Source organism: Danio rerio, chromosome 2 (genome assembly GCF_052040795.2).
Source record: "Danio rerio strain M-AB ecotype USA chromosome 2, GRCz13ab, whole genome shotgun sequence".
Lineage (NCBI taxonomy): Eukaryota > Metazoa > Chordata > Actinopteri > Cypriniformes > Danionidae > Danio > Danio rerio.
Window position 1 is genome coordinate 19,943,463 of NC_141022.1, and position 16,985 is coordinate 19,960,447.

General features: G+C 36.7%; 1 protein-coding gene and 1 long non-coding RNA gene across 19 annotated transcripts in view; one reads left to right on the plus strand and one right to left on the minus strand.

Annotated features, from left to right (window-relative positions):
* Positions 1-3,803: 3,803 nt before the first annotated feature.
* Positions 3,804-6,977, plus strand: LOC147837060 (uncharacterized). The gene is made up of 2 exons (XR_015478375.1): positions 3,804-4,706; positions 5,383-6,977. It is a non-coding gene; the product is annotated as an uncharacterized LOC147837060 (long non-coding RNA).
* The window catches only part of st3gal3b (ST3 beta-galactoside alpha-2,3-sialyltransferase 3b), a 165,918-nt gene continuing 155,042 nt past the window's right edge, over positions 6,110-16,985 (minus strand). For 17 of the 18 annotated variants that reach the window (XM_087239188.1, XM_087239199.1, XM_087239198.1 and 14 more), the window contains 2 exons: positions 13,392-13,538; positions 6,110-7,686 (listed from right to left, as the gene is read on the minus strand). In XM_087239188.1, coding sequence (XP_087095314.1) covers positions 7,597-7,686; positions 13,392-13,538 — 237 coding nt within the window. In that variant the 3' untranslated portion in view covers positions 6,110-7,596. The remainder of the gene's footprint in view (positions 7,687-13,391; positions 13,539-16,985) is intronic. The other variant, NM_214785.2, reaches the window with a different exon arrangement.

Below are 16,985 nucleotides of genomic sequence, written 5' to 3' on the forward strand. Positions count from 1 at the left end.
GGTAAACTTCACAGCTCTGACCTCAAAAGGTGCTCTAGCAACAGACGATAGAGGTCATGGTCTTTAGCCTCCTTGTTAGAGGAACTGACTCTCATACAAAGAATCCCTGGTTTGATCCCAGATCAAACCGGCTAGGGTGCAAAATGACCGGTGGGTTACACTTGGGGGATCATCCAGGATGGGAGTGAGGTTGAACCACATGAACCACAAAATACAAAAAAAAAAAAGATAATTTATGCATTTTTTAACACCACAGTAACTATTTGTGAGAATAGCTACAACTAATTACTTCTTTCAAGAGTTCACACTTAGCTGATGATTGATTATAAGCAAGTTTGGCATGCTGTCCCGGGAGAGAGCCCTGAGCTCGAAGGTTCTTGAGCCCTGGGCTCCCTCCCGTTTGGAGGAAGAGAGGGGAGCCTCGAGCTCAGGTAGATCGCGACAACTCCCCTTTGATAATAGCTAAAGACTAAAAATTGAATGCTATTAAAAGATATGCTGCATTATTAGATTACCTGTATTGAAAATTTAGATTTATCAATTTACTTGTTGTGCATGTTTTTGGAATGTGGGGAAAAACCGGGGAAAACCCACGCAAGCACGGCAAGAACATGCAAACTACACACAGAAACGACCACCGGCCTGTTGAACGACTAGAACCGGTGACGTTCTTGCTGTGAGGCGACAGTGCTAGTCACTGGGCCACCGTGCTGCCCTATGGAGGGAAAGGTGAAAAGGTAGGGGTGGAAGGGGGAATTCTTTAAATCGAAGATGACTGTAGTGTAAAAACCCTGGCTCTTTATAGTGGTTAGGAATGGCCTGATCAAGCATGCTAATGCAGAACTAGCCGTGTTCAATCATAATCACGTGCTCCTCTCCAAATTAGTTTATGAATAAACTTCACTTAGTCAGTTTTTGTTTGTTTTTAAGTAATTATTGACATATTTTTTGGATGAGCCATCCCATTAAGTATCCTAGATATTATATACGCTATATCCAATGCCCCATGCCAAAATAAACCAGATATTTTAATATTTCCGGAACCCAGCATAATCCTGAATTTGGCTTGTTTAAAAGGGCCTTAACAAGGCCTTTTATCACCAAACTACTGTAGCTATAAACCTTTTTTTTATTTGAACATCTTTTAAAATAGCACGGCAGAATAAATACAAGACACAAAGATACAAATACAAGATACAAATAAAGACACAAAATTGTGAAATTCAATTTAGGGCGAAAACAGCCCAACACATTTATTTTATTACAACTTGAAGATATATTTATATTATTTATATATATTTATATATAATAAAAGAAACAATACTTTCTTATTTCCTTCTAACTCCAAACGATCATCATAATAACGCTGATTGGTGTCATACTGCACAGTAAAAATGCTTCATTCTACAAGGGCAAAGAACTCTTCTGATATGTTTCAGGCAGTCAGAATGAGGAGAGTACCAGGTGTAGTGAACATGTGTGCTGTGTGGTGGAGCATTATGAACTCTGTTGGCTATAGTGCAATGGTGGCTTTCAGTCTGCTGCAGCAAAATCTATAAAGCACTGGTACAAGTGATCCTTAAAATGGCCTTCAAAAAAAAAACGAAACGTAGAACAATACAAAAAATTTTTTGTAAATAAATGTGAAGGCTCTAATCTTAAAATGTTTTGACTGAAAAATTTAATTCTTAGTGTACTGGTTTCAACATGCTGCCTTTCGAGGGTAAAGGCAGAATACAGGATGGCAGTGTACCATAACGTCAGGTGGTTTTGAGGCCTGTCTAAATAGATACTAGGGATGCACTGATTCGATACCTGGATTGTTTCACAACCATACAGACATTTTTGATCAGGTATCAGTCAGAAGTGAATGATCTGATACTGTGTGTAATCCAACGTCAAGTAAAACAAAAACATTCTAGCTTTTACCATAAGTTAATTAAAGCCACTGGACAGCCTCAATATCTTGCAGCCTATTTCAAAGAGCTAGACTATATTTGTGTGTGCAATCTCAAAGGGCAACATCGACTTCTCAGATTCCCGATGTTGGATATACGTCATTATGTGAATTATTTCTCTGAAGTCTATTGCGGTGTTTGAATGTTGTGGTTCTTGGTGCTTTGAGGGACACAGACTGGAATGTTTAATGGAATGTTGACCCAAAATTGAAAATTGACTCTCTATTTTCTCACCCTCAAGTGCTTCCAAACCTTTATGTGTTTCTATCTTCTCAACACAAAAGAAGATATTTGAAGAAAACCTGTATCTGTCGACTTCCATTGTAGGAAATATAAATACTTTCCGCTTAAGTGTGACGTCACACAAAGCAGCTTCTGGGTACAAACGCTAAATCAGACTGTATGGGGAGACTCGACAAATGGTATCGACAAACATGGTATCAATACAAAGCGCTCTAATACTTTCGAAAATCACAATCGCAATATATACTGTTAGGTCCATAAATTTGTGGATGGACACAATTTTAAAGTTTTTGACTCTATACAGCAATACAATGGATTTGAAATGAAACTACTGTCAGCTTTAATATGAAGGGAGTTGCATCCAAATCAGGTAAACTATGTAGGAATTACAACAGTTTGCATATGTGCCTCCCACCTGTTAAGGGTCCAAAAGAAATTGGACAGAATATTAATCATAAATCAAAATTTCACGTTTTATTATTTGGTTGCAAATTCTTTGTCAATTACAGCCTGAAGTCTGGAACGCAAAGACATCACCAGACGCTGGGTTTCATGCCCAGTCGTGCTCAGCCAGGCCTCTACAGCAACTGTCTTCAGTTTCTGCTTGTTCTTGGGGCATTTTCCCTCAGTTTTGTCTTCAGCAAGTGAAATGCATGTGAAATCAGATTCAGGTCAGGGGATTGACTTGGCCATTGCATAACATTCCACTTCTCTCCCTTCAAAAACTCTTTGGTTGCTTTTGCAGTATGCTTTGGTTCATTCTCCATCTGTACTGTGAAGCATCGCCAAATAAGTTCTGAAGTATTTGGCTTAATGTGAGCATAAAATATTGCCCAAAACACTTTAGAATTCATCCTGCTGCTTTTGTCAGCAGTCACATCATCAATAAATACAAGAGAACCAGTTCCACTGAGAGCCATACATGCCCACGCCATTTCTTAATTAGAACTATGCTTCACTGCTTAGGACCATGAGCAGTTCCTTTCTTTCTCCATACTCTTCTCTTTCTATTACTCTGGTACAAGTTGATCTTGGTCTCATCTGTCCATAGGATGTTGTTCCAGCACTGTGAAGGCTTTTTTAGAACTCTCATCTGGTCTTCCTGTTTTTGAGGCTGACCAATGGTTTACATCTTGTGATTAACCCTCTGTAGTCTTCTCTTGATTGTTCTTGATCTGGCTAACTGTTGTGAAGGGTGTTTTCTTCAGCAGGGAAAGAATTTCTTGGTCATCCACCACAGTTGTTTCTATAGTCTTCACTGCTCATTGTATTTGGGATAATGAGGGAATAACACACCTGGCCATGGAACAGCTGAGAAGCCAATTGTCCAATTTCTTTTTGGACTCTTAACAAGTGAGAGGCAGATTTGCAAACTGTTGTAATTCCTGCAGCGTTCACCTGATTTGGGTGTAAATACCCTTAAATTAAAGCTGAAAGTTGCAATTAAAGCACGTCTTGATTGTTCAATTTCAAATCCATTGTGTTGGCATATAGAGGCAAAAATGTTAGAATTGGTCGAGATCCAAATATTTATGGACCTGTATATGTATACTGTATATATCCATACCTAATTTCCAATAACCAGAAAGTTATTAATTTTTTAATAAATGTTAATAAATGTTAACATATTGTTGTCTATTGAGACCTTAAATGAATATTTTCTCCATTCAATTGAGTAGCTACTTGGACCCAGAAACAGTATTCCATTAGTCACCGATACGCCACACCTTACAAGAGGATGGAAGTGTTTAACAGGAGAACGAAATCCATTAAGGTTTGCAACAAGAGTGAGTAAATGATGACAGAAATGTCATTTTTGGCTAAAATATTGCTTTAAAAGGCCACAAAAAGGCTAACCCCATAACTGTTAAATTGGACTAGCCAACTTACAGTAAGCCACGGTCACAGTAGATTTTGTGCTTGTGAAATTCTGTCATACGGCGCTGCGAACAGAAGCGGGTTTAAACGCGATGATTAGACGCTGATGAAAGCAAGCGATTGCACCATATTTTAAATTTCTGTGCAGTGAGGTTTCATTTAGATCTTCTATTGATCTAACGCAGTGTTTCTCAACCACATTCCTGGAGGACCACAAACAGTGCATGTTTTGCATGTAACACTGCATGTCTTCTTTGTCGGTCACACCCATTACAGGTCTTTCAGTCTCTGCTAATAAGCTGATGATCTGAATCAGGTGTGTTTGGTTAAGGAGACATGGGCTGTTCCTCAATTCCAAAAACGCAGAGAACGGAAGACCTGTCTTGCAGGTCATCTCGAAAGAACGAGATCGCGAGAACACAGAACACTTCCTGTGAGAAATGAGATGCTGCATTCTTCGTGATGGTCAAATGACCTTCACATACTTTTAATGGAAACTTATTTAAACATTACAGCATTCATACAATGATTTATTGTTTTTTTTTTTCAACTTTTCGATATAAATAACAGGAACAGAAACACAATACCAATAAAACAGATTTTAATACGAATTTAAACACCCTTAATGTGTTTATGCCTGTAGTAAAATTTTCATGTTAATGTTTGCTTTCACAGACTAATTTAGGCAAACTCCTGAGAAGAATGTTTTATCTCTGAACTTTAATAATAAATATTAAATATTAAATGCTGCGCTTCCCACCTCCTTTATTCAGTTGCAATGACTTCTAAACTTCTTGAGCAAGTTCGCTGCTCAGATCTGCATCGGTGCATCCTCGATATCAAGAACACATCCGGGAAATTTGACGCATCTTGCATTCTTAAGTTTTGAAACTGAACTGGCGGTTGAAGATGATTTTACATGAGAACACGAGGACTCATGATCGCTGAACACATAGTTAGAAACAGCCAATATGCGTTCTTCAGCATTCTTGCATCCTTGTGTTCTCATGTAAAGTCATCATCAACTGTTAAAATTCAGTTCTAAAACTCAAGACCGCAAGAACGGAGGATGCGTGAAAGTTCCCGGATGTGTTCTTGGTATCGAGGATACATTGTCGCAGACTTGAGCGCGAAACTCTCTTGAGTCCTAAAAGTCATTGCGGCCTGCAACCTGTTTATTATTAAGGTTCAGAGATATAACTTATTTATCTCAGGAGTTTACCTAAATGAGACAGCGAAAGTAAACATGAACAATAATAAAGGCATAAACACATTAAGGGTGTTTTCTAGAGTTCACACTTAGATGATGATTGATTATAAAGCATGTTTGGCATACTGTCGCAGGAGAGAGTCCTGAGCTCAGAATATCCTCAAACCCAGGGCTCTCTTAGAGCTCAGGTAGGTCTTAGGAATAGCTATGAGATTTAGCTGACTAAGAGTTGTCTATGAAGCCACTTTGAAATAGTCAAATTACTTAATTGTATGTCTTTGGGAAAACCCACGCAAGCACAGGGAGAACATGCAGATTCCACACAGAAATGCTGACTGGCCTGGTAACAAGAACCAAGAACCAATGGCATTCTTGTTGTGGGGCGACAGTGCTAACCACTGGGCCATCATGTCGCCCTATCAGGAGAAGGGGGAGGAGTAGGAGTCAAATGGGGGGACTCTTTGAAGACGAATCAATTCGTCTGATTGGCATGACATGAGTAGCTAAGAAACACAGCTGGTGGTCCTCCAAGAACATGGTTGAGAAACACTGGCCTAATGCAATCATGTGATGCAACTTCGCAGGTCAGCGTTTACCAGGCTTGATATTTCGAACTCATTGAATTTTAAGAACAATTTAAGTCAGTATAATTAGTCCCCCTGTTTATTTTTTCAACACATTTCTAAACATCATAGTTTTAAAAACTCATTTCTAATAACTGATTTATTTTATCTTTGCCATGATGACAGTAAATAATATTTTACTAGATATTTTTTTTCTTAGTGTCATAGAAAACACTTCTAAACAGCTTAAAGTGACATTTAAAGGGTTAACTAGGTTAATTAGATTAACTAAGCAATAATTTTGACCTTAAAATGTTTTTTAGGAAATTAAAAATTGCTTTTACTCTAGCCAAAATAAAACAAATAAGACTTTCTCCAGAAGAAAAATATTATCAGACATACTGAATTCCCTTGCTGTCATTTACAAAATATTAAAAAAATAAAAAAGAAAGAGAATTTAAAGGGGGGCTATTAATTCAGACTTCAACTGTACTTGCGTTTCTTGTCTGACACATTTGCATACGTATAAATGAAAGTACAGTATATGGGGTTAAAAGTGTAGTGTGACCGCGGCTTAAGTATTGATCTCATCTTACATGAACTGTGGCAGTGGTACTTTATGAGTGTCAGTAATGTTTGTAGTGGACTAGTTTACAGAGATGTTTAACAGCTTAAAAAAGAAAACATGGTTCCCAATAGGTTTAAATATGTTCACCCTGGTCCACTAAGGGACACATCAAAAAAAGAAAGAAAAGAAAAATCGCATTTTATTAAGAACATTTTCATTTGTTTGGGTTTTTAATACTGGCATTCTTAGATATTAGAATAAACTGAAACAATACTTGTAGTTAAGTAGTGTATTTTTCATCCTTCATTGCCCGGTAAGCCTAGTATGAGGAAACATTACTACATATATTACTACATTACACATCACTTTTAAATCAACTGCCCTATCAATTACTAACAAAGTGAGGTAGCGGCCAATATCAGAAATTCAAGTCTTGGAATCAAAAAGGGCATCGGTGCATCCCTAATAGGTACTCCTAAAGCAAAGTGTGGTGATGGTTATTTAAAACAAGTGTCATTTTGGAAATGGGGCTTCAAAAACACACACACACACACACACACGCACATAAAACAAAGGCCTTCATTTGTGCACCAAAATAAATAACTTATAGACTGAGCTCCTTTCCTCTACAAAAGAAGCTTTACCATAATAAGCTCACATTCAGGAGATAAAGAGCCTCCTGTGCTCAGGTGAAGGGCTGAATCAAAAGACCTGCCTCTGCCCTTCCACACACCGGGGAAAAGGATACGCACTGAGTGCACTGGACGGAGAACCGCGTGTGAAGGCAGGACCCTAGGGGCCATAGCAGTCTGATAAAATGCACAGTAAAAATCTTTGATATTTACACCGTTAATACATTCAGGCAGGAGAGGAGGGGGCGTCTCCTCTGATAGAGGTACATTTGGCACAATCAGTTACTGTTGCGACTAGTTCCTCAAGCGCTGTTTGTGGCGGTCACTTCAAAATCTTCCATCCTCCAACACTCCATCAAGGATTTTCTCCTGAGACATTCAAGAAGCCTTCAACATCCCGCTCAGAGGAAGCCTGTCGGTTTAGAAGGCACGTCTTAACTGAGCCATCGCTCCCACTTCTGAAATCTTGCTTCTCACTGTTGTCTGGTTCGGCGGCTCCCAGGACGTCCCGAGTCCTCCTAGAAAGGCACCCACCTTGGGAGGTTCAAATCCCATTGGTTAAGTCTGTAATGATGTTGGCCTTCACCAACTTTCGGAGAAATTCCTTTTCCTTTGAGATGTTGTGAGTCCATGACTGTAGGAGAGACATGAACAGAATTAAACACACGTGTGCTCATTTACAGAGTAGATGCAAATATGCAGACCAAGCATGAAGAGAAAGCTTTGCATTGTATATCTGAGACAGGCAGATTTTTGAACAAAAAAGTGGGACAGAACTTGACTGGCTTAGTACTAGGATTGAGTATCGAAACCCATACCTACGTAACCGGTATGCACTGAACTGAATCAGCATATGACTTCTGGTGCCACTGGTGCAGCGACAAGGACTTAAAAAGCATCAAGGGGAACATCAAAGGCACACCTTGGTATGCGTTAGGTCACACCATCTTTAAACATTTAGTTCTAAACAACTTTGAAGGATAGGGACACTGTCGGCGATGTTAGGCGTTTGTTCTTGTTGCTTAATGCACACACATAGGCAATTTTTATGACAGCCTTTATACAGCACAGTTTCCTCTAGTTTTTTTTTTTCCACCTGTGGCGGCAGGCCTTTTTTACACAGATCTACCAACTACCTGTAACGTTGTTTCAATGACAAATGTCGTGAGCACAGTATTACATATGATCGCATTTATGTAATAGCCTACGAGCAAACAAATCTCTTTGCTTGCGCGCTGATTTCCTCTGCTCGTGCACAAAACTTCTTGCACGCCTCCTCAAATATATGCTGCTCGAGCGCAGATCTTCTTGTGCGCTCTCAAATAAACACTGCTAAAGTGTAATTTAGTGCGTTTATGTAACAAGTATGTCTCCAACATTCATTAGATTTGCTAGGAATATTTATAAATGTCTCCAATAGACCTACAGAGCTGTATTAATGTGTCCTGAAGTAAAGTGAAATGGCTATACGTCATGTTTGCTGGCCTAACGCATCACGCACCTGAAGTTGTAATGTAACCATGGCTGGATAAATTTTGGAGTGGCACCCCGCCATGGAAAAATGAATGTGGCGGAAACCATGTTTATTAAACAAAGGTTATTAGTAAGTTAATATAATGTTAATTGAATAATGCAAATCATAAATTAACGCAAAAAAATGATCAAAAGAAATGTATTATTGCACTTTAATTCTAATATATAAAATATGAATGTATTTATACTTTTTATTTTTACTTTAATTATATTGTTCAATTAAAATGATAAAAAAGAATAAATAAAAAAATTCTCAAATAAAAGATTTTCCTTTAGTCATGCACCATAATTCTGTGGCTCAAAATATCGGTTCAGCCACTGGTATCATTTTAAAAGTTTCAAAGAAGAAGAATAAAATAAGAAAACATCAGTTTGCAACATTAAGCAGCATAACAAGCTGTTTTTAACATCTAAATATGAATGGAAATGAATGTGACTGGAAGTCTCAAGTTAGAGAGATTCAAATGTCTGTGCATGCTTATACGCAAACAAAAAGGTTAATAGCAAGAAGGCATTTTCCACTGCAGGTGACATCGTCACATCAAGCAGATCTGTGCTGTCCACAGAAAAGTATTTCCATATATAAATAAGTTGCTGCAAAGAAGACAACCCAGAAGATTGGTCAGGTATAGCTCAATCAATTTTCAAAAGAAAAGAAAAGATTACACGTTATTATCTTCAAAATGTGTAAAAAATAAAAGAAAATTATTTCTTTTGTACTACACCACTGTCGTATCAAAGAGAATGGTGGATTTTATGAAACAAAACACCACTAACAAAAATATTTTTTTGGTTTTTTCATTTTTTTTTGTTTGTTTACAAAAAATATAAGGATAAAGGTCCTTAAACGTAATCATCAAAAAGATGTAAGCAGATTGTATGTAAAAGATGGAGTAAGGCTTCAAATGGTAAGAAATTGACTCTAAAACATGTTGAATGTGATCTTAAAATGGTGTAATTGAATACTTTTCTTACTTGGCCTGATACAACATTTAAAACATTTATGCAGGAACAGGATTCAAATAAATAATCAGGTAACCGTAGAAAAGTCTAATCTGAGCATGATCATACAGTAGCTGATGACAACTGAATTTTCCTCATGTTTCAACACTGCATTCACCATAACACTCTAAACAGCTACATAAAACTATTAAAAAGTACTAAAGGTGATGCATTGTTTAAACACTTTTTGAGACTTCATGCTCATAAAGGTCCCGTGAAGTGTTTTAAAATGTGCAGTTTCTCTTTGATGTTTGACGTACTCTCAACTGAAAAAAAAAGACCATAAATTAGCTCCTCCCCTTTAAAAGAAGAGCCAATAGCTTTTTGTTTTTATCCCAGCTCTGCCAGGGAGAGTAGTTGAGCTCAAGGTCATCAAATGAAAAGCAAATGAGAAGCGTCTTGAAGGGGGCAGATGTCAGATACTAGAGAGCATTTGACTGGTCAAGATTTAAAGAGAAACTGCAGTATGGGCTGACGTGACAAACAAAACGTTGATCCATTTAGGCGGAGGTGACAAACTTCAAGCTTTGAATGTTAATCAGTTTTATATCTTCTACAGGCAGATTTTGTCACTGCTTTGTAGCACACTAGCTAATAGATATACTTGAAACTAACAAACTGAAACTAACATCTAAAATGTTTACATTTATTTCATGGGACCTTTAATGAAAGATGTGGACTTTGACTTTTGAGAATTTCTGTAAAACAGCATTAAAATCTATCTGAACATGCAGATTTTTTTTAATCGGATTTGTGGCTGAGCTAAGTGCTTAGGTCAATATCCATCACGGTTCAAATAAAAACCTCAATTCTTACATCTACTAGCACTTCACTTCTACTAGCAGATATTTTATTACAACAATAACAGAGCTCTGAGTCGCAGGAGAGGGATGAAGACTGTTTTGGGATCAGAGAACTGTATTTGTATCGACTCCTGTGAAACCCATCCTCTCCAGGTTTCCTTTAATATCCCATTGTTCTTTGATGTGATTTTCAGACACACAACACCACAGCAGACAAACTGCAGGCCAGGTGAAACTGGATGAAATTAGAGCTTTGGGTTCCTGTGAGAGGTTCTCGGTCCGAACGGATGGGACCTCACAACTGGCCCTAACACAAGGTTCTGGACCAGCTGGGGCTGAGATATTGGGCCAAAAGCCTCTCAACAGAGTCTCTGGGCTGTCTGCTACAGCTTGGTCAGCCCTGGTGACAGATCACATTCACCGAAAACCAAGCAGATCCAGGAGTAAAGTTTCACTCTCCATCAGAGAGAAAAGGGCACAGGCCAAAACACATGCTGAGTTAAGAGTCTCCTCTGGACGAACTGCCTCAGGGTAAGACGATCTGAAACAATTTCTTCCTTATGCCTCTGTACTTGGGAGTTTTTTTTTTTTTTTTTTAACTAAGTCTCTTTAAGAGATACTAATAACAATTTCAAAACAACGGTGATGGCAAAACTCCAGTCTTTAGTGGTACGTAATCCTTCAGAACAATATAATATTATAAACATTTTAAATTATTATTATGTCTTCAAAACAACTAAGCTGCTTAGTATTTTGATGTATTTTGGTTAATTAAATGTAAAAAAGAACAGCTTTTGACTTAGATGGAAATGTTCTGTAACAAATATATTATGTAAACATTTTACAAGGTAGATGCATTTTCCTTTTTTTATTAGAATTTTTTTCCCGTCTGAATCCCTTGTGATGATTTATAAAATGCAAACTAATATATAAAGGTAAAAACAGTAATAACTGTGGCAATGCATTGAAGTCTTAATTGAAGTTGGGTATTCATTTTGTTTTGGTCTTATATGGCTTATTTGGACTTATCCTATTATTTCATATTATTAATAGGTAATTAATAATTCCTATTATTATTCTATTATTTATCTATTATTAACTGTTTACAAAGCTAAGAACGTTCCAGAATTTTTCAGAAAGGGATCATTCACACATTCAAAATACCAGCAAATTCCGTCATCATTGACCAAAAGAAAGAAAAAATAATGAGCTTTTTATTAAACATGAAAGGGGGTCAAGTCTTTTTCTTGATGATTATTTAGAACTTTAGCATTCATGTTTGTCCCAGAGATAGACCAAATAACTAGGAAAAAAACTGCTAATGTTACCATGCGGCAGAAGCGCTAACCGTTTATTCTGATGAATTGTGAACAAATTTGCAAAATGAGATGCACATTTGAGTTTGTGTTTAAGCTTGTGAGATCTCTTCTTGTGAGAACTTTTTATAACAAAAGACTACCGGTGCTGTAGGTTAATCAAATCTGACTCATATGAGCTTTCAGGTAAAGTCACAGCGGTTTACAATAATTTTATTGATAATTTTTTTTCCACAGTTCGCACGATCATAGAAAAATTAACTGACTATCAAACAGCAGCAACTGTAAATGTGTCAAGAGAAATGATTTAAATTTAAAATGTGTCTAGAGAAGCATGTGAATTTGTTTGATTAGTCGGAGTAGATGTCATGTATACGTGAATGCGCTTCCGGTAATTTTTCTTTTGTGTTCACACAGAGAAGCATTCCAGGAAATTATCAGTAATGTTACCACTTCTTAAAAGTAAATCAATAAAAAAAATTAACAATTTAATTAACTAATATCGTGTCCTAAGTAACTACCCACAACACAACACTACTACACATGATAAAAGCCGTATTGTCCATGTTAAAAGGAGTTTTTGTCCCAACCACCTGCTAGAGCAACATGCATGGTTTCTATTTTATAAACGTTTTTTATTTCTGTGAAGTCACGGCTGGATAGCATGAACTACAATGACAATGATCACCTCAGGTGCCAATCATGTGCTTTATTTGGTGTTGAATGCCAATGTGAGTTTGAATTACAATTTAAGTGACATTTTATCCATACCAAAAGCGCCAGTAGATAGTCAGAACTAACAACTATTCAGCTGGAAGTCCAGTGCACAGGTATACGCTTCTAACTTGTGTGCTATTTAAATACTTTTGTCATGTTGTCTAGTGCGGACAGACAAAATCTGCAAATGTTGTCATGTCACACGTTGTTAGGACTCTAACTGTCACTTTTGATCAATTTAAAGCATATTTAAACAACATTTTATTTATTTGGTTACAAATATATTAAACTAACTCTATTACTGTTCCTTTTAACTTGTCTAGAGAGTGACAGAAAGTTCAAGTTATTTTATGCAAATATGACATTTCGCCCAACAAGCTGATGAAACAACCGATTACAAATCCTGGCATTCACTAGTGAAAGTCACAAGAGTAAATTTACTGTTGGAAGAAATCCCTCAAATCACAGCTGGGATGGGGACTGCCAAACCTACAAAGACAAATACCATGTACTGTTCTACTGTGGGTCAATTACTCACTCTACAAGCCAAAAGCTTAAATCCCATTGGCTTTACATAGAGCGCAGGTCTTAATCCTACAGAATCAGGAAGAGACTGTGTTCTGCATGAGCGCTACCTGACTGTGATTTGACAAGGATGGGCGGCAGAGCAGTCAGGAGCTAACTGCGCGTTAACAGCTCAGTTTTATGAGTGCACTTTTATAGACCTGGCAAACAGAGAGGAATTTACTAAACATAACAACAAAGTTATCTACATGAGCACTCATTCGGACCCCGGGACGACCTACCAGTGACATCATTGTAATTTTCCAGAAAGTGAACAGACTTGGATCAAACAAAGATATGAGAAATTAGCTCACAGTTGTTTGCTATAAAAATATCATCTATTTGAAAAGAAAGAAAATTATTTAACATTTTTTTAATTAAAGTAATAAACAAAAAACGCTTACCTCTTTAATGGCAGACATTTTGACTGATTCGTAGTAGTGCAAGGGTGCATGAGGGGTGTTCATGTCATAGCCAAATCCAGCAACAGCGACCTCATCGCAGTTATGTAGGGCCATCGTAATGGCAACGGTGCCCAACGTTGGAATGTTCTAGAAATCAACAAAGAGTGCAGAACAATCATTTATATGTAATGTATTTTTTATTTAGTGCCATGTCAGCAACCAAGGCTATTTTCATGGCAGGAATCTTTCAACAATAAATATACAATTTAAAAATTAACAAACAAAATAAAACAAATTAAATAAGATTTTTTGTGTTAATACATGATAAAAATTCTAAAATCTTTTCTGGTTTCACTTTGTCAAAAATGTCCTCAAAAGAGTTCATTTCATAAAAAGTCCTTCTGGAATCAGTAAAAGCAGGACAGTCCAGTAAAATATGTTTTACAGTAAGATGAGTTTTGCAGCACAAACACTCAGTAAGGTTTTCACCTTGGAGCAAAAAACCATGTGTAATTCTCGTATGCCTAATACGACATCTGGTAAAAACTACTTGATCAAATCGACTCTTAAAATGTCTTAAAATTCTGTGTGAAACTTCAGGTTGGATTTCATGTAGTTTATTGTTTTCTAATGCATCCCATTCCTTTTGCCACTTGTTTAAAATGTAAGCGTTGATAAAAGATTTCATCTCTGACGGAGGAATTTGGCATTTGTTCACTACTTGCTTCAAAGCATCTTTAGCAGCTGCATCAGCTCGCTCATTTCCTAAAAGTCCGACATGTCCAGGAACCCAGCAAAAAATGATGTGATAAAACTGATTTTGTAGTTGGTGAACTATAGTTAAAATATTATCAAAGGATGATTATTCGTTGAAGATTCCATAACTTGAAGGCATGATTTAGAGTCTGTAAAAATGATGGATTTCTTTTGTTGGGCATTTTCTATATACTCCAATGCTAAAAGTAAAGCGCGGGCTTCAGCTGTGAATATGGAGCATTCTTTAGGCAGACTGATTCCATGACTTTGTTCCCCTGTCACCATTGCTGCTGCTACATTACTTTCCATCTTTGAACCATCTGTGAAGATTGGTATGTGCTGAGAATATTGAGTTCTGATATCCAGGTATTGTTGTTTGTACATATTGGGATGAGTAACACCTTTCTTCTGATGTCCTAGCTCCATATTGATTATAGGCGTCTTTAAATTCCAGGGAGGCAATGAGTTGAAGTGTATTTGTTTTAAAATGTCCAGGTTTAAATTTAGATTTTGTAGGTGTGAATTGATACGTAAACCAAAAGGTCTGATGGTTTTTGGCTTACTCTCGTATAATTGTACAAACTGAGGTTCGAAAACTGCAGTATAAGCTGGGTTGTTCTTATTTGCCTTTAGTTTGATAGCATATTGTAGTGAAAGTTTCAGCCGTCTATTTTGAAGTGAGGGTTCGTTAGCTTCAATGTACTGACTCTGAACGGGTGATGTTCTGAATGCTCCTAAAGCAAGCCGCAATCCTTGATGGTGGACTGTATTGAGGATTTGTTTATAAGATTTCTTGGCAGAGTCATAAATTATGCTTCCATAATTCAAACGAGATCGAATGAGTACTCTGTACAATCGTAAAAGTACAGTTAAATCAGCACCCCAATTTGTTTTTGCCAACACTTTGATTATGTTCATAGCTTTGAGGCACTTGTTTTTCAAAAATTTTAAATGAGGGATAAAAGTCATTTTGTTATCAAAAAGGAGACCTAAAAACTTGATTTCTTTAACAACCTTGATCATATTTCCATTGATAAAAAGTTCTGGATCATGATGAAGTGATCGCTGGATACAAAAATGTGTAAAAACAGTTTTTGTTTTAGAGAATTTAAAACCATTTTCGACAACCCACTGGTTAATTTTGTGAATATTTAACTGTAATTGCCTTTCAATTGTATTCATGTTCTTCCCTCTGTAACAGATACATAAATCATCCACGTAGATGCTGCAGAACATATTTGGAGCAATGATTTCCACAATGCTATTTATTTTAATACTGAAGAGTGTGACCGAGAGTATACTTCCTTGAGGAACTCCGAGTTACAATCATTTATAAAGGAAGTCATGTGGTCACACTGTTACAGACCAAATAAAAAAGAAAGTACATCATTACCTATTTGATTCTCAATAAGGTGCTAACATTCTATAAGCATGTAGCATTGCCCCAGTACAGACTCTGTTATGTTTATTTACTTTAATATTTAGCAGAAACATGTCACCACTTGGACTTAGTGCTAGGCCATAGTACAAAAAGAATTATCATGACATCACGTTTCATATCATTTGATATTGATAATTATTGAATATTTTTAATCATCCATTTAGGAATATTAGGATTTTTTAAATACTTTATTTTAATTTACCAACATTACTGAGGCAAATAGTTGAAAACAAAAATATTTAAACAAAATATCTGATCTCTTTATAATAAAACAAACATAAGAGACTCTTAAAGAAACTAATCAAATCTGAGCATTCAAATAAAGGAACCAACCATCATTATTTAAATACATATTGCAACATTACAAATTGTAAAGTTGAATGACTACATTACCCACTACACTAAAAACCTTTCAGATAGGAAGCTAGTGGCTAAGATGCACAAGAAAAGAAACCAAAAAGCCACTCTGGCTACATCCTTTTTTTATTTACAATCTCCTCGCTGCTGCTATACGGCAATCATTTTCGAATGTGTTGTTATTCTGACCTGAAGTAACAAGTGCAAGGGCGTTAATTCCTTATCCATTTTCTATGGCGTCTTGTATCTAGGCGACCATCAACCGATTTCTCAGAGGATGACAAATGGACAAACCATTGCTGCAGGTCTGATGTAAGTTTATGGAGAAAAGTAAAAAGCACTGCAGTTTTTGGATACGCTGTGTTTAATTAGTCTACTTTTATGACTGAAATGTGTATATTCCATAAAAAGTGTGAAGCAGATTGAGTACTTCTACTTGCATGAATTGTGGTGTCACTCACGGCATTTGGAAAGTTCAGCTGTTTTTCAACTATGTGCACCTGGAAAATGTGCGCGCGTCACATGTGACGCCTCCATTGAAATGACAAACTTACACTCTGAAGCTAATTGACATTGCTTCCAAGGCGTGCACTCAGCAGTCACATTTTAATAAGACTATAGAGCTTCATACCGAAACTTTATACTGAACTTTTTTTTATTATTGATACTGACAATGGTGTTCGGTCAATAAATAGTTTGAATTGTAAATAAACAATGCTGTGTGTAAACCATTATTTAAAACAGTCATTCTTTAAATGACTTTAACTGTCATTATTTAAAACAGTAAAAACATGGTAAACCGTTTGGTAGAGTGCTAGTCAAAGGGATAAGAAGCATTAAGGGCACACATAGGTATGCGTTGTGTCATACCATCTATAAACATTTTATTCTTAACAACTTTGAGGGTTAAGGACACCATCGTCGATGTTAGGCATTTGTTCTTGTTGCTTAGGCAATTAAACAAAAGTGCACTGAAAAATTCTACATGATGGTAGTTTGACTAAGGTGTTTACATGTCTGTTGTGTAATTCAATAATGCC